Below are 18,749 nucleotides of genomic sequence, written 5' to 3'. Positions count from 1 at the left end.
AACAAGTTAAGGTTATAAAACACATTAAAGCAATAAACATATCAGCAATGGATTAAATGTGTAAATGAAAATGAAGTTTAGAAACAAAAACATACATGAAACTTGATATAAACTAAACACAAGCATGCAGGATTCAATGAAAGAAGACTGAGTGCCTGAAAAGTGCATAAGTCATCCTCAGGTGACTGTTGAATGAAAAAAATTACCCAAAACAAAAAGACCTACATTTTTTTTTGAAGTATCAAATCTGTCCCTAAAGTCTGGCTTAAGTATAAACCTGGAAAACAATACATCCAACCACAGCAAGTCTATCTTCTTACTTAATTACTAAAGACAGATTGATTATATGAAGAAAACTAAGCTCAAATAACAATGACAGGAATAGTTGCCCCTGTTAGTCAATGGCATCACTATCTTATACACCAATGTAAGATGGATTTTCTATGTATATTTAACCTCCAACTAGCCAGAAGATGTTCAGAATCGTCTTACATCTGTATTAGGTTAATTGTGTATGGAAACTAAAGAGATGCATTTAAGTAAACAATTTTCTCAGGGTACTCTTCTTTTCTCACACATCAGAAGGACAGGCATGTTAGACTGGCCGTTGAAGCTAAACTTGCTCAGTATGAGGGTTGGATCCTATAGCTCACCTTGATAGATAGAAGGGTGTTTGATTGGGAATCAATTTTAAGAAGTTTATTTTTGTAATGTATACTTCCCTTGCATTATCGCTATAGCACAATATATTGCATAATTACTTTGCTATCCTATAGTGATTTCTGGAGAGATATAATTGCACGTAGGTTATCAAAACATAAAAATTTGTATATATGTTCAAAAAAGGCAGTTCCCTATCTCCACCCCTCAAAAAAAACTATTGGTAAGTAGCAAATGACTGTTGACCAAGCGCCCATCATTAGTCAGGTCCTTGATCAACGAAGGTCTTGGTGTAAAAATCCATCCATCCATCCATTATCCAACCTGCTGCTGTATATCCTAACTACAGGGTCATGGGGATCTGCTGGAGCCAATCTCAGCCAACACAGGGCGCAAGGCAGGAAACAAACCCCGGGCAGGGCGCCAGCCCACCACAGGGCGCACACACACAATTGGGGGACAATTTAGAATCGCCAATGCACCTAACCTGCATGTCTTTGGACTGTGGGAGGAAACCAGAGTACCCAGAGGAAACCCACGCAGACACAGTGAGAACATGCAAACTCCATGCAGGGAGGACCCAGGAAGCGAACCCGGGTCTCCTAACTGCATGGCAGCAGCGCTACCACTGCACCACCCTGGTGTAAAAATGGAAAATATATTTAAAACATTTAACATTTATAAACAAAATATTATTTGCAACTGTTAATGTTATAATAGCAAGTGCAAATAAGTACCTCAACATTAATACTTTATACAAACATAAATTCTATTAGAGCAAGATGCCACGATTTGTTATTTGATTATCATGGATATATCTCTCTATAATAATAAAAAAATCTTGGGACGAGACAAGACTAATCCTGCGACGAGACGTGACTTTTTGAAGAGACTTTTTGGAAGGAAGTCAGCAAGATGGAGACTTTTGCCATGAGATTCTTTCAAGTCACTCCCTACTTACAACTATTTTCAGACAAGACCACGGTCATCAGGTGCATTCCGACAATTAACCTGGACAGACACCAATCCATTAAAGGGCTTATTTATAAACACACACACACTTGCGAAGATCCAGTTTAGAATCGCCCATTCATCTAAATATGGCAGTGAGAAATGAAGTCAAACGAATTAACGTGAAAATTGTTGATCGGTTACATGGCAAATTGATTAAATGCATATCAATAGACTATGCTGAAGCAGTTGTTGGTGATCGTGCAGAAGATGAAAACATCAATTTACAATATCCCATTGAATATCTACAAGTGTTAACACCGTCTGGTCTTCCACCGGCCGAATTACTGTTGAAAGAAGGATGTATCGTAAAGTTATTGTGTAATTTATATGAGTGATGGACTATGCAATGGAGCAATTAAAAATTGGTCAAACAATTCTAACATGTAAAATTTTAACAGGCGACAAAAAAGGTAATGTAGTACATATTTTGCGAATAACATTAGACACAAAAGGAGATCTTGATATACCATTCATATTAAAGCATTTACAGTTTCCCGTTAGAATAGCTTTTGCTATGACAATTAACAAATCACAGGGACAAACATTCAAAAAAGTCAGTTTATTTATTAGAGAGAAAGACACGCTGTTCACTCATGGGCAGTTATACGTTGAGTTGTCACAATGTAAATCCAATTTTGGTATCAAATTTAATGCGATTTTGAAGAAAAGTTAATTCCAAATATTGTTTTAACTGAAGTTTTAAAGTAAAAGTGAAAGTAAGGCATATGTAACAATTCCCATGAAAATAACAATCTCTTTACTGTAAATTGTATATCCGGTTAACCAAACCCAGGGGTTGGCGAGCAAAGCGAGCAGGGGGCAGAGCCCTCTAGTAAATGTATATAATTTTTTCCTGAATGCTTCACAATATATTCTCTCCACAGATGTGTCATTGAAAACATTGAAAACATTTAATATTACTAATAGTTTTTTAAAGAAAGGCAAAAAATAATAAGATCTTACACAAAGCAAAACAAAATTGTAAGCAGCAGCAGCTTCAGTAGTAGTAGTAGTAATGTCATAAATTCAGAGTTCAATGAAATTCTTACTTGGATGCCCAACCAAATACAAAACAGTTCCATTTTCCAGTGACATGATAAAAAAAGTAATCTGTCCTTACTGTCTCTTAAGCTGGTCCATTGATTTCTTCTCTTCTTCAATTCTGGCCTTAACAGCTTTAACAATAGTAGCCTGAAACAGCTCGGCTCCTCTGTCACAAAAATGCACAAAGTGCAAAATGGAAAAGAAAAATAATTGGTAAAAACATTATATTTACATGATATCATATTTTCTACCACAAAATGTTTTGCAGGCATGTTAGTTTCATTGTTCATATCATAGGGTTTCAAGAGTATCCTTTTAGCAGACATGGAAAGTTTAGAGAAAGGACAAATTCCTTCCTGCTTTTAAAATTGGCATTTTTTTCTAAAACGTTGAACTCCATTTCTGGAAATGTCCATCAAATGCAGTAGAGGGAAGTCAATGGCCTATAGATATAACAAGGTTATTCTCTTCTATTAATTAGGGATTCAAACAAAATTACGTCTAAGCATTATTTACTCACTCATCATTTGCTCATCCACTACAAAATCATTCATTTACACACCAAAAAATAATAGTTTTGGGAACTCCAAGCAAAAAAATTATATAGATAGCCATAGATACAATTACAATCTTAATGTCTTATGAGTGTATTTCAGTTAACTGAAATTTTACCTTTTAGTACTGAATTCAAATAGCATAATTCTAGTATTAATGTGAAAAGAAAGATCTGTGAGTATGCAAACTCTTTAGAATAAATGAGCTCTGATCATCATCTAAGTCATAAAAATACATAAAGAAAGTGTAATTTAATAAATAGCACTCAAAATTACATCTTTGTTATCTACATTGTTTTATATTATTCAAAACTGAGGATGAAATATGGTACGCGAAACTCTAGGAATAAAAATGAATCCCACAAATTTATTTTCTGGCTCTTCACAACAGAAATATATTAAAGTACAACAAGTCCGATCGAAGAAGATTTTAGCAGATCTAGAAGAACAGTGAATAAAGCTCATAAAGTAGCAAAAGGCCTCAAATGTATTTTTTAAGCCTTAGGATTCCCATCAGTCTCCTGTCAAGTAAACAGTGCTCAAGTGGGATTGGTTGTCTTACAAGTAAGTGGCATAGACAGAGTTTGAGCAATGTATCTGCAGACCTATTGGACATAACAACATCTGTGTCCATGAATCTACGATAAGAAGATTGCTCAACAGGAATAGCATTCATAGGAAGTTAACACAAAAAAATCTACCTTGCCTACTAAAAATTTAGACTGGTCTTAATTTTACTAAAATCCACTTGACTGTTCAACAAAACCACTTGGATAATGTTCAGTGGACCAATGAGACAAGAGTTGAAAATTCTGGTGCAAGGACATGGCATTATATTACATAAAAAGTATCATCGCAAGCTATGAAGTATAGTATAGAGTAATAGAGCTGTATGGAATACAGCTGCTTTGTTGTCTCAGGTCCCGGAAATTACTGAGCGAACAATGAAATCCAAGACGTTTATGGAACATATCATGGCATCTGACTGGGATACGTATCCCAAGTGAAGTTGGGTCATGTAGCAGACAATGACCCCAAGCATAAGAATAAATCAACAGAAAACATGCATTTAAACATATGAAATTCTACATTTCAAAGTAAAGTGACATTTCTGTTATTAGTCATTTTCAAATACTGTGTTATAATCTGAAGCAAGCATTTCATACAAGACACTGCAGAAAAAGAAATTAACTTGAAACAGCTCTGTAAAGAGGAAACCCCCAACACACCACTTTAAAACTGAAACTGTCCAAACAACAGATACAGAAAGTATTTTATTAGTTTTACTAATAGTTATTACTACTAAATTAAGGTTCACTAGTTACTAAATCTAAGGACTCAGAAAATTGTTTTCATCCTAGATCTTTAAATGACATCTTCAACAAAGATACAAATTTGAAGAATTTTCTGTTTGCAGTTTGTTTAATCAGGCTACCCTTGTCTTTTACTATGATGGCCTAAGACCATATCATATTTTAGATATCACTCTCACAGCTTTATCAAATGCCAAAAGGAAGAAAATGTACAATTACTGGAATTTGATATTTGTTGGCCATGTATCTATTAAGGCATTCAAATCTATTATAAATGTATAAATGAACTATGTATCAATTAACAAGTTCATTCTGTCAAAAACAAAGACAGTTGTTCTTTTTATGTATACAAAGTGCTTTTATTTCAAAGCAGGCCTTAACAATAAAAGCTTTTACAATTTAAATAAGCATGAATATGTTAGAGATATTACATACCTGCTCCACAATGTTCAAAACTAACAATGGCCTGCAATAAATCTATGACTTGAAGGCCCTTATCCTTTTTCGCTTTATAGACTTGGATTAAGTTTAAGGTATAGATTAATCATTTATAATATATTGTTTTCCAAACTTGCTTGGGACTGTAGATACCTTATGGCCTGTCCTTTTCTATTTTCAGGAAGGCACAAGTAGGAAGTTTGATAAAGAAACAAACATAGAGGCCAACCATTTTCTGTGGGACCTTAAAACCACCATAGTAAGCTGAAAAGGGAGTGAAGAATGACCCATTTCAGGTATGCTCACAGAATAGAATATCAAACGATGAATAAAGGAATTTGAAGAACAATTACCCAGTTTTTTTCTCAAGAGAAAGGAATTTTTTTCTAAGAACTGATCGAGCAGTCCCAGCAGGGAAGGTAATCTTAAACTGACTTTATCACATGTAAATAGGTCACAAACTTACTGCAATTACTATAAATAAATATTGTCCTTATAGATATATTAATATGGAAGAGAAGGTCTGTGATACGGTTTGCATATTTGCAGTTGGAGATCCACAAAGGGAGAAAAAACGAATCACGTATCATAAAATAGTTTTATTCCTGAGCTTTCAACCCCTGTCAGGGGTCTTCATCAGAGGATAATGCTTAGACTTACAAGAATCAAAGGCAATATATAGCAACACATTCAGTATTGGGGGGGGGGGGAGGGGGGGGTGGGTGGCGGAGAATAAGTCAGTATGATCAAGGGGGGGGGGGGTGTATTGTTTAATTAATGTGCATATGTCCTTCTTAAGTTGGCATATGCTGGGTTTATGTCCAAGTGTCTGTTGATGGCGTTTTCATCTGATAGCCAAGACTCGGCCAACTCTCTGGCGCTTTTTGTACCAGATGAAAACGCCATCAACAGACACTTGGACATAAACCCAGCATATGCCAACTTAAGAAGGACATATGCACATTAATTAAACGATACACCCCCCCCCCCCCCCGATCATACTGACTTATTCACCGCCACCCACCCCCGCCATCTCCCCCCCCCCAATACTGAATGTGTTGCTATATATTGCCTTTGATTCTTGTAAGTCTAAGCATTATCCTCTGATGAAGACCCCTGATAGGGGTTGAAAGCTCAGGAATAAAACTATTTTATGATACGTGATTCGTTTTTTCTCCCTTTGTGGATCTCCAACTGCAAATATATTAATATATACATACAGTCCAGTCTCTTGGTTTATAAAGCACCCACTACTGGGAACAGTTTCTCTGTGTTGCTGCATGAATTTTTATATTTTAGTTTTATTTTATTTTCTAAATAGCTAAAAGGTTATTTGTGTATGTATTCTTCTAATATATACTTGTACTTATCCAACACACTTATCCAGCAATACATTATATTATTTGCATAAGGACTAAAATAAGGGCCTCATATTTTCAGTTAAAATAATGTAAGTATGTGAAAATCTTATGTGAAAATACTTTAGAATATACATGTACTAAATAGCACTTTGCCAGATATAATTTCTTCTTTTACTCTATCTTTTTAAGTATTTACATATTTTTTGCTTTGTTAAATTCTCTAAGTTTTTATAAAGTAGCAAATATCTGATGTTCACAAAATGATATGGACAATATTATTGTTCTAAAATCATTTCAATTCATTTTTTCTCTCATCCAGCAATACTCAATACCACAGAATGACAAAAACAGAACAAAATTTTAACATTATTTGCAAATTTAAAAAAAATAAAAAACTGAAATATCACATTGGCACAAGTATTCAGAAGCTTTGCTATGAGAGTTGAATTCTGGCTCAGGTGCATCACATTCTAATGATCATTGTTGAGATGTTTATACACCTTGTTTGGAGTCCACCTGTGGTAAAGTCAATTGACTGTACATGACTGAAAGAGACATCGGCCTGTATATAAGATCACACTGGACTTGAAACTAATCAAACATCTCTGGAGACACCTGAAAATAGTTGTCTACTGTCGGTCTCCATCAAACCTGACAGACCACGAGAGGATTTGCAGAGAAGAATGGCAGAAAATCCCCAAATTCAGGCGTGTGAAGCTTATCACATCAGTATCACTTGCATCAAAGTGATATTTCAGTTTTTTTTTATTTTTAATAAATTTGAAAAAACGTATTTTTACTTTGCCATTCTGGAGTATTGAATATTACCTGATGAGGTAAAAAATACATTTAAACGATTTTAGCATAAAGCTGAAACATAACAAAATGTGTAAAAAGTGAAAGGGTCTGAATACTTTCTGAAGGCACTGTACATTCAGAAAAAACAGGTTATATTCAAGGGTTGCAGTGGTGGAAGGATTGCAAGTGGAAGAAAACAAGAAAAAAGAAGAAAGATTTTGGAGAAAATGGGGCAAAAGAACATTTTGTTAAATGTATATGATGGGCTACACCCCTGACATACTGTTTCAGATAACTGCCGGCAATAGCTAAATCAGAAAACATCTTACCTTGATGCTAGAATCTGTGAAGCCCTAATATCTGCAACTACATGCAAAAAATAGTAGCTCATGAAGACTCTCCTCTGAAGCAAAAGGAATGCAAAACAAATGCTGTCCCAAATTATTCCTGCTTCATCACTTGGCAGCTCACAAGCCCCATTATTAACAGCTAAAGAAGGAAATGAACATTGTCATTTTCATGTCTTAAGAAAACTAATTTTCATCTGTAATTAAATGGATATAATATGGGGAAATAACAATTTTGAGCAATATACAGCCTAATTGACTTGAGCTGCACCAAACATTAAGACAGCTGGAGAATTGAGCCTTGACATTTTAGGAGTTTTGTTTGCAGTAAATTAATCAATAGATAGATAGATAGATAGATAGATAGATAGATAGATAGATAGATAGATAGATAGATAGATAGATAGATAGATAGATAGATAGATAGATAGATAGATAGCAGAAATGTAACTCACGCTTCTTATAATCTTTGATGGTACATGCAAGGCTTAGGGCTTGGATTAACCAACAACTATTTGTGATCAAGGAATTAATGTAGCCACATGCTGCTATCTGTGAAAAGAATAACAGACATAACATTAGCAACTCATGTAGAATTCATCCAAGAATGTACATTTTTTCATTGCTTGGATTGTTATTTATTTAATCTTTAATGTATTTTGAATCTAATAAATACAAATGTGTGCTTTAAGCATTTTCTTGACTTTTTCATTTTGCTTTTAAAATGTATATAATTAATAATATATATCAATCCTTTTAGAGAGCTCTCTTAATCCAATTATTGAGCAGTGAGAAGGCATAACTTATCCCGGAAGAATCAGCCACAAAGTAGAAACCAGCAAATGCACACTAGACTTAACATATGCCAATGGAGAACTCCTAATTTCCTTAATTTGTAAATCTTTGAGAAGAGGAAGAAAATACAAACTCAGTGCACAGGTTTAGAGGTGTCAGGCAGAAGCATCACTAACCACTGCACCTCCTTTCCTGTTATATTTTTATTATTTATTATGATACTTGTTGTCTTCCTGTTTGTCAGTGAATTGTGACATTATTTTTAATAACTCTGATTAAATAGGTTGGTCATGTACAGTAAGAACATACAATAGAACAAAGGGCTGATTGTAATGAAGGCCTGAAAAGGATCATACATTAACCATATAAACTGAATGTCTGCTGTTTCAGATAGTTTTAACTACTGTAGCTTTGTATTTTTAAGCACACTTACCGAAAGAACATTCTTCATTGTGATTACAAAAATGTTGTAGGCAATAAGGAAGTCCCAGTAGCGGAGAATGCTCTTAATTGGCTTCAGTAACAGATCACCACCAAATAGGAGAAAATAGAAGCAAGCCACCAGATATCCCATGCAGAAAATGCTGATTCGTGTGGTACCCGTAATGAAAATGATAGTGAGCACAAACCAAAACAAGTAACTGAACATTATCACCTTGAACATGTCCAAATAAGACCTGTAAATCAGGAACACAGGTACAGCATAAGCATTAAGCAAATAGTATTGGTTTTATGAAATAATGTGTACAGAATCATCTTATACTGTATATAACATTAGTAAGAATCACCACTGTGTCTCAGAAAAATTTGCAATTTCAGTTGCATGTTAGAACAAACTATAGGAAAATTTTATTGTGACTGGATTAAAGGGTGTTACTGTTGCTGTGAGAAATGAGTAACAAAATGACAGGGCCTTCAGATTACAATGGTTCATTCTGTGTGAAAAGGGAGAAGACAAAATAAAGCAACACAAAATTAGGCTCAGCTCACACTTAGCACATGCAGCTTTTTATCACGAAAGGCTTGTTTCATAGGTGAATCAAAAGAGTGGAATTATTACTATTGTAAAATTTTAAACACCCCACTCATACAAACATTGTTAACAGTTTTAATACACTGTCACAGGAATGTTTATTGGAGACACATAGGAAGGAGGGAATACCCAAAGACAATCTCAAAGATGTGTTTGCTTTCTCTCCAATGACAAAACAACTTCATATGACTAGTAATTATAAGGAAAACTGCGGACTGTAGCAAATACATCTAGTTATCCTACAGTATGAGTATGTTCAGACTATTCTATCATAAATTAGTGGCAGTAAAAAAGTTTTGCCAGGGAATGTTTTCCAGTACTTTCTCTGGGATAAGAACAAACTAACAGTGTCTTTAAACTGTAGTAAGATCCCTAGAGAAATAATGGGAATGATTGATCTTTTTAAACATGTCTGTCCACTGTGCCTATACCTACTGTTTTTTTACATTTTTAATTGATACAAACGTTCAGGTTTGTTGCTAAGTTATTTGAAGCAATAAACATCATTTGTAACATTTAATTGACTGTGATTATGCAGATACTTTGTTGAATATTTAACATTGTTCTTTTAACTGATTTATGAACAAACCACCTTAAAAGCAGATGTACATAATCATATAATAGCATTTACACAGCTACAGTGAACACTATGTACTCTTAGATTTATTTTACTTAACAGAAATAAAAAAGTGAAAAATGAAAAAAAACTATATTCAGATAATTCCATAATGTTAACTCTGTCCCACCCAGCTGCTTTCATTTTCATTCTCAAATACAATGGAGGCTATCTCAGAGCAAAAAAATTATTTACAAAAACATATTGTCATAGATGAATGGAATCATCTTTAAAGTTCAGAAAATAATTATTCTTATCTACCTCAGGGAAGACATACTGCCACCTCTCAATGACAGTCTGAAAGATATGGAAACATGTAAGCATAGAATATCTGAAATAATGTTTAGCATGGGATTTGATGGAAATTTTCAGAAAAGCAGCAAAAAGCTCATTGTAAGGGACAAGATTCTAGACATACCAGATTTGAAGACCTGGAATAACAGTCTATGTCATTATCATGGATTACTAAAGAATGTGTTTCAGACTGGATATATTAGACAATTACCCTATAGTGCATCAAACAGGTCTAATACTTTGTCAAAGAATGAGAATTTACCCATTGTACAATAGATCCTTATTATCTTCTAAGTTGGACACATTTTTTGGTGATAGGTTAAATTGACAATAATGACTCACAGAGCTGTATAAAACCTTGGTGCTCCTTTGAATCCAGACATATAGCATGTGGTAATGACAAACATTAATTTTAAAAATAGTTGATTCAAGAAAGGGTTTAATCATAAAACTTTTTTAGAAGTCATTAAAAGCAATTCACAAATACCCATAACAGAGTAATTTTAAACAACAGTGATTTTTCTGTGGCAATATTCTAGTCACTAACATGAGATCACTTGCTTCTGCACAAACTGTTATTATCAACTAAGATACTGGATGTCACAACAATTAATTAATTGTAAAGGTTTCTATCTGTTAATATACATCTATTTTTGGTTTTGGTAATTTTTAATTGTGAAAAGACATGCTCATAAATCTATGATCTACCAGAAAATGATGCCATGTGTATAACCTGAGTGATCTACAGTCTGTAGAAATCAAGCAAAGAAACCTTTGATAAACTAATTTTGGAGTTAACCATTGCACTGAAGTTAATTTACTTTCAGTTGCAAAACTTCTGGAACACTGTCCACATTAATGGCAAAAGGAGATGAAATATTTGCCAAAATCTGTCTAGCAGCACCAAATGTTGTAGGATGGCAATCTGAGGTACATATCTAGCAAAGTCCATACGTCTGTCTGATCATGTTTCCTTAATATTGGGAATATTAACAAGTTTTTACGTGATGTAACCGACTCAGATTTTTGTAAATTTTGAAGAATGCAGAAAAGAATAATTTAAATTGTTTGTACCAAAAATAAACAAGATCTAATCAGGATAGCAGTAAGTATATAATTCAAAGTAATTATTCTGACTTAGCGATAATCTGTTTGATAAACACACACATTGCCTGAAGGCATGGTTGTAATGCCACAGCCAGTAACTGCATTTTACTCCTGTCTCACCAAACAAGGATTGAAGTACAAGAACAATTGGCTTTGTTCCATCAGATTAACGGAAATTTCTCCATGTAACCTCATCCTTCTCTCACATTTATAAATCGTACTCTTATCATTGATTTGTACACAGACCTGGAGTCACACCCGAAGCTTTGCCTTTAGGGATACTGCTGCTAACCAAATCCATTGCTGATAAATTCAGAAACGCAAAAACTCATATTCTTTTAATAACTGACATGTTAGACAAAGCCAAGCAATCGGTTAAAAACATGATCACTTACTACTCCATGTAGCAGTGCTGGATACTGCTCCTGTTCATATGGTAAACTTGATTTATTTAATTATTTTTTGAGTTACATAGCATGGCAACTTATTACACTTACACCAACTAACTGTTGCATCATCTTGTTAGTAATACCTCACAAGGGTCTTAATATTATAGATTTCTAGAAGAAACCTGCAGGCCAATAACACCCATGCATGGACGGTGTGGTGGACAGCCGGAGCCCTTTCCCAGCCGGGATGCCCTGAGTACAGAAGGACCGGGGGAAAGAATATTTGCAAGACCATTTCTCCCCCAGACCAACAGAGGGCAGCCCCCTTGGTTTCCAGCAGGGCCACGGGTTGTGAGCATGTGAGCTAGTTGGGTACTTGGAGTTCTTCCAGGTGCACTTTAAAAAGGGGCCAGTTGCTACAAGTCAAAGGCCAGAATCGGGAGGAAGAAGACAAAGTCTGAGGAGGAGTGGAGATGGAAGGATTGGCAGAAAAATGGACTGTGTTGGGCTATGTTCTTTAGGTATTGTGCTGTGGGGAGCAGGGTGAAATTCTCCCCATATGTAAATAAATAGTGTGTTGTGTGCAAAACCTTTCTCCTGCCTGTCTGTGTCAGTGTTAGGGCAGCTGTACGGGCCCTGGGCTTTCACAACAGGAAGCAGCTTGCTGGCTGTAGTTTGCACATATCTAAGTAGTATCTTTGATGAGAAATAAATGTAATTTGTAAAGGAACTGATGGAAAAGGCCTGAGAAGACATAGATGGCCCATACATTAGTCTTCCCACTGGACCATGTAGCTCAAGTTATCAAGGAGACAGAGGCCACAATTCTCCAGAGGCAGCTCATTTAGTAGAATTTGACTGCTAAGTAATTATTTTTGTATATAACATGACAGCTGTGCTTTCAATGCAAAGACACTACATGAGATTATGCAGAGTGTAAATATGTAGTAGTAATAGTAGTATTATTACACAGAGATTTTACATTGCACAGAGTACAGTGAAATTCTTATTTGCTGATTAAATACTGAATTAGCAAAACTGAATTAGCTGAAAGCTAGAATGCTAATTTTATAGCAACAGCATTGTATAACAAGCTAGGTAGGTCAACAAAGATTGTAACTAAGTATATTTTTAATTTCAGAAAGAGATAATATCTACTCAATGAGAAAATATGATAACTATAATGACAAACTTTTACAACCATAGTAAACACAATTTTGCCATTTTAGTGATATTTAACATGGTCAGATCACTTGAAGAATTCAATTTATTGCCTAGGTTTCAGTGTTATTTTTCACCTAATTTGGATTTGATGTCAGAACAACAAAAGGAAACATATTCATATTTAGCAAATTATTAAATACTCAATGAGTAGGATCAGCTCCTGTCTTTGTCATTATGAAATGTGCAGTTAAGAATGAAAAATGGTAAAAAACCATTAAGAAACGAATGTGTCATTGACATTCAATTTAATAAACTAGTTTTATGTCTCACCTTTGTTGTTCATTGAATCAATATGAACCTTTTAAAATGAACTACTTGCCTTTTTCTGACCTTTAGTTCATATTTAATTTTTTCATTGCATCTTAAGTAAAGTATTGCGCAAGATGCTGATTACTGAATCCTGAGCAGATCTGCATTCATTCTTTTAGAAACTGCCTGTATTATACTGGAGGTTTAGCTGATTTTATTATATCATGAACTGCATAAGTGGGTTGGAAAACAGATGGATGAATGAAAGATCCATCAACAACATTAAATATATTTTAATACCCTCTGCTTCACTTGTTTGCTATTGTTTACTTTGTATCTAGTTACACACATCAGAAAAATCCATATTTTATTATCAGCTCATAAGGAATCCACCCAAAGCACGTAACTCTCTTTTCTTGCATATAATTCAATTAATAGCTTTTAACATTGAAAGTATGTTTTTTTCTGTGTGAGTGACCTTTAAGAAATCTGCTATATAAAAATTTTTATTACATTAAAGCAAACCAAGTACTGGTACTTTGCTTTAGAAAAACCTAAATATAGCTTTACAAGTTACACTTTACATTTTTTAAACAGGCATTGTTTTACATTTTACATTATGCTAAAGTTAAATTTCCTTATGTTTGGAACAAGATCAATTTATATTATTTTTATGTTAATTATTATGTTCACAATTGTGTGCTTTTATTTCTAGTGCTGGTGCCACACTAACGCAGGAACCTGGGTTCAAATCCTAGTGTAGACACTATTTATACATATTATATAAGGCATATTTATGTAGGTTTTCTTCCAGTCATCAGGTTTGCTCTCACATATGAATTGTCCCAGTATGTAGTGAATATATTTGTGCCTGAGTTGCCCCTTAACTAACCTGCATGAAGATGGAGCCAGTTATCACATTTTTAACATCACAAAATATCAGAACACCTTACAAATGTATCTAAAATTATCATAATCATTTAATCATATCTGGGAGTATCTATATAGAATACTTAATCAAAGGATGGAAAAGATACATTTATAGGTGCCATATAAATATGCTTTTCACAGTTAACATCATAACCAGTGTATTACAAAAATGATAAAAAAAATCACTTCATTTTTGATATATTTTATTGATGATAAACACACATTGAACTTTACCTGCAATGAATAAAATCAGGTACTGGGTTGTGTTGACTAAAAGAAGCTGCATCCAGGTCTCTGCAGATTTCTACATTATCACCTGCCATGATGCGTACAGCTGCTTTGTTCTCCTCCTCAAACACTTGCCTTTGCAGTGACGCACAGAGTAACAACATGAAATCATCTAAAGACAGGAAGGGGAAAGTTGATCATTTTCTCCGAACATAAAGAACTCCTGGAAGCAAATTGCAGATATCATTAGGAAAAAAACAGATAAAATAACAAATGATGACAATCACATGTTAATATTCCCTATTAATACTGAATATATTAAAATCTAAAGGGCAGCTGCTATGTGGCCTTTTTAAGTAAGGGATTATTCAGAATAGGCAATAACCCTAGTATGCACTGTTTTGGGATGTGGAAAAATACATTGAGTATGCAGAAGAAAATGTGGTCAGACATGAGTAAATGTGCTAATTCCACAACCATGCACAGGACCCATACCAAGGATATTGGATCTGCAGCAAAATCCCCTGTACCATCAAACAACCCACATTAAATGTAGAAACAACATAATAAACATACATTCAGTTACACTAGAAATCCATTTACACATTTGAATTAGCCCCTGATAAGGGACTGCTTTATTCAGGCAGATACACTAGCAGGAGTCAAGACATACAGAACATCATTACAAATGTTTTTTTCTCAGAATAGTAAGGTAACTTTCTGGAAGGAATCTTTTCTATATTACTACATAATTCATTTTTACAACCTTTTACTTTTTTATTTTTTAATAGACAAGTAACTTTTCTATTTGTTTGTTTTTCAAAAGATACTTGGGCTGACTTTTTTCCTTATGGCTGTGGCATGGATGTACATATATTTCTGTGGAGATCACCATTGTAATCATACTAAAACTGATTGGTCTGCCCTGAAAATGTTACAGTATAAAACTGAACAAATATGAAACATCAGTTTTAACATGATTTGAGGATTACAAGCAGTAAAATTACATATATTTAAAGTGGTCTGTATTTGTATAATCAAATATTAATGTGGAGCCTTTTACAAAATGCATCCAATATAACAATGCTGAAGTTATTATAAACACACTGACTCCACTGTTCAATAATACTAATTATAGAAAAAAGGAAACTTCAACACCATGAGTGTATTCTCCCTCTAGGAAACAAACTTGAATACTTGAGTTTGCTGTGCCCTCCAAGGGGAACTCTGCTAGTTTTAATAACATTAGGGCTTTGGAATACATGGCTGGTAACACAGTCCTGTTATACAAGAAATGTAGTGTATTTCAGATTTTTATTTTTAATATCCTTAATATGTATGGTGCTTTACCTTGCAAAGATCTACCTGCAATTATACAGCTAAACCAAAGTCAACACTAATTATTACAGTATAACCATCTCCAATGGTGTTGCTATTAATCCACCATACTGAGAACTGTCTATGAAACATATACACATTTTTTATTTTTCCATTTATATTCTGATTTTCATCCAGCAAGATTCACATGTTACACTAGAATATCTAAAATTAGCAAAGTACAGGGGAGTGAAGATGTGTGCTTGAGTGTGCCTGTGAAACACATATTTCTACTTTATTCTCAATACAGCTATGATTTCTACAATCTTGAATTAGAATAAGTAGCTCACTAACTCTGGCATTGTCTCAACAGATAATGTATAAATGTATTATGATGTTTATGAAAAATGCCATAATTGTGATATGATTAATTGATTATTTTATGTAACTGTTGCTAAGAGTAGCATAAAATATATTATTATAACTTTTTCTTTTGGTTCTGTGCCTTCTTCCAGAAGCCAGCTACCAGAATTCATTAATGACTGTACCAGTTTCTCAGGTTTAGAGTTGATGTTTCCACCATAATTCTACCATTTTTAGATATTTGTCTTTCTATCAGCTTTCTAGGACATACAGTAAATCCTCAGTCTGTGACAAGCCAATAGACTCAAGACAGTTTCTTTCTACTTTCTGCACAGGTCCTTCCATTTTTGTCATACTAAAAACTCTTCTGTCACAGTTATTTTAAACTCTGTAGCCTGCAGTGATAAGGTTGCCTTCTTCTGTAATGAAGCATTCACAATGAATAGCTTCTTCATTGATAGAAGATACCCTCCTCATATTGTGGACAGGGCCCTCAAATAATTAATAGACATTGTAGCAACTACTCTAACAGGAACCCCATTCATGAAATCAGTCCTCCCATTCCACCCTAACACTCTTTATCTCTCCTGCAGATAGTCAAAGAAAATTTGTCAGTTTTGTAGATTGATCTTTCCACAGGAAACTTTTTTCCTAACCTTCCCTTGATTTCCTTCCATTGACCACCTAACCTATTCAAACTTCTTGTCTGCAGCTCAGTTCACAGAGGAAAGCTACATTCTCCAACAGGCACTTTTAGCTTTAACAGAAACTGCTGTGTCACTTGCAAATGTGTCACCAATAATACACTTGTATCTAGTTCCTCTGGAAAAATTCAACATTAAACAACAGGCACCTTGCCTGTCTAAATATTTTACCTACGTTATCTCTTGTAGGAAGTGTACAGCCATCTGCATAAGTAAAAAATGGGTAATGGCTAGCAGACCACTTCAGGGTGCATGTTTGAGCCATTAAAGCCAAAGCATTTACAAAGCTTTACAAAGCAGTACATTTCATATTCCTTGATCATAGTCAAACATATCTGCCTTATACAGGCAAAATGTTGTATCTCTAACATTCTTTTCTTTTCAGTGGGGAAACAACCTTTAACTTTTTTCACTATTTAGATACAGCATATTACCAGCTCATCTATTTCTATGCAATAGATATACTTACAAACAAGGAAGACTGGATTGGGGCGTGTGTGAAAATCAGGAAAATACAGCCACTTGATGACATTTGAATCAACAGTGGCATTGGGAAACCTCCAGGGGTAGTCTGAAAAAGATACAGTTAAAAAAATATTTAAGGTAGGAGGCAAAATCACAAAGTAGATTTAGTAATAGTTCAATTGCATTTACATTATCCCTGAATATGTTTCAGTCTGAGTATTATACTGAATTTAACTGAACTGTATTGATTCAAGCATACCTTTACAAGCTGCGGGTGGAATGCCAATACAAATGAAGTACTGGAATGTCAAGATACATGCCAAAAAGCAGCAGTATTTGGGCCAGATTTCTGCAATAGCTTTTCTTCTGCGTCGATACATTACAGCAATTAAACAGAAAGCATGGATTGCAGCATAAAAATCCATTCGCTGGCCAATCACATTGACTGCTAAAAGAAGGCATGTCTGTGAATTAAGAATATATATTTTAGAAACTATTAACAGTAGTATTGTTTTGCAAATATGCTGCATAGTGCTGCACAATCTCTCACATTTTTCTACTTTAAATGACAGAGTTAGGTAAACTTTCCATAAAGGTGAAATCAACAATAAAAATATTATACTTAAAAGAAGGTAATAGACTCTTCTGCTTTGATTAACTTATTTTTTCATTCTTTAAAAATAAATAACTTTACTGAATGTAAGAGTATCCTTTTTATTTTTCTGTTCTGGCATTTTCAAAATTTACAGACATATTACAGCTATTGTAATGCATACAAGTTCCAGTTGTTAAGTTTTTGGAAATTATGTTGCTTCCTAAAGTCACTTTATTTTTGTTATTAGCCATGGTCACACATGTGCATTTGGGATTGGGGCCAGAAAACACCAATCCCTCTACAGGCCGGGGGACAGCGGGTTGCACTGAATCTCTCTCTTTTCTCTCGACAGACCAAACAAGAGAAATTCTGCCTGTCCCAGCCCCAAGGACATCACTTCCTGTCCCGCTCTGATGACATCACTTCCCTTGAGTCACCTTATAAACTCGCCATCATCCCTACCAAGACAGTTCTACTTTGGACTTGAACCTATGCACAACCATTCTAACTTAACCCCTTTTACAGCCAGGGAAAGTATACAGGTGGCTGCCCCAAACCTTAGTTGTGTGTCCAGTCTTTTATTTCACACCATACACACATACTGTATATTAATATCTATAGTATGAATATTGTTTTGAGTGTATATGTGCAGACAGTCATTTAAACATGCATCAACAAACATGCATTAAAATTATACATGAGCAGTACAGAATACACAAGTGCATAATTTCTCTCAACACAGACGCACTACTCTTCAACATACTTCTTTAAATACAGCAAAAACATCTGTTTACTGTACCATTAGTCTGTGTATGTAGAAGTTTGAATAACTTTTACTTGGCTTTTATTATTATTATCTACAGTATACATTGCAACTGTCTACAGATAATATTCAAAGTTGGAGTACAAGT

At 34.4% G+C, this 18,749-nt stretch overlaps 1 protein-coding gene across 1 annotated transcript in view; it reads right to left on the bottom strand.

The window, feature by feature from the left end:
* LOC114653397 (piezo-type mechanosensitive ion channel component 2) overlaps positions 1–18,749 on the bottom strand; it is a 558,353-nt gene that overhangs the window by 71,463 nt on the left and 468,141 nt on the right. Inside the window, exons 23-29 of the mRNA XM_051928878.1 lie at positions 17,503–17,707; positions 17,248–17,349; positions 14,401–14,566; positions 8,758–9,001; positions 7,985–8,081; positions 7,512–7,671; positions 2,795–2,884 (exon numbers count right to left, since the gene is read on the bottom strand). Of these exons, the coding sequence (XP_051784838.1) occupies positions 2,795–2,884; positions 7,512–7,671; positions 7,985–8,081; positions 8,758–9,001; positions 14,401–14,566; positions 17,248–17,349; positions 17,503–17,707 (1,064 nt within the window). The remainder of the gene's footprint in view (positions 1–2,794; positions 2,885–7,511; positions 7,672–7,984; positions 8,082–8,757; positions 9,002–14,400; positions 14,567–17,247; positions 17,350–17,502; positions 17,708–18,749) is intronic.

Source organism: Erpetoichthys calabaricus, chromosome 6, assembly GCF_900747795.2.
Source record: "Erpetoichthys calabaricus chromosome 6, fErpCal1.3, whole genome shotgun sequence".
In the NCBI taxonomy this organism is placed as follows: Eukaryota; Metazoa; Chordata; class Cladistia; order Polypteriformes; family Polypteridae; genus Erpetoichthys; species Erpetoichthys calabaricus.
Note: the sequence above shows the minus strand (reverse complement) of the source record. Positions and strands in the feature narration are given on the sequence as shown.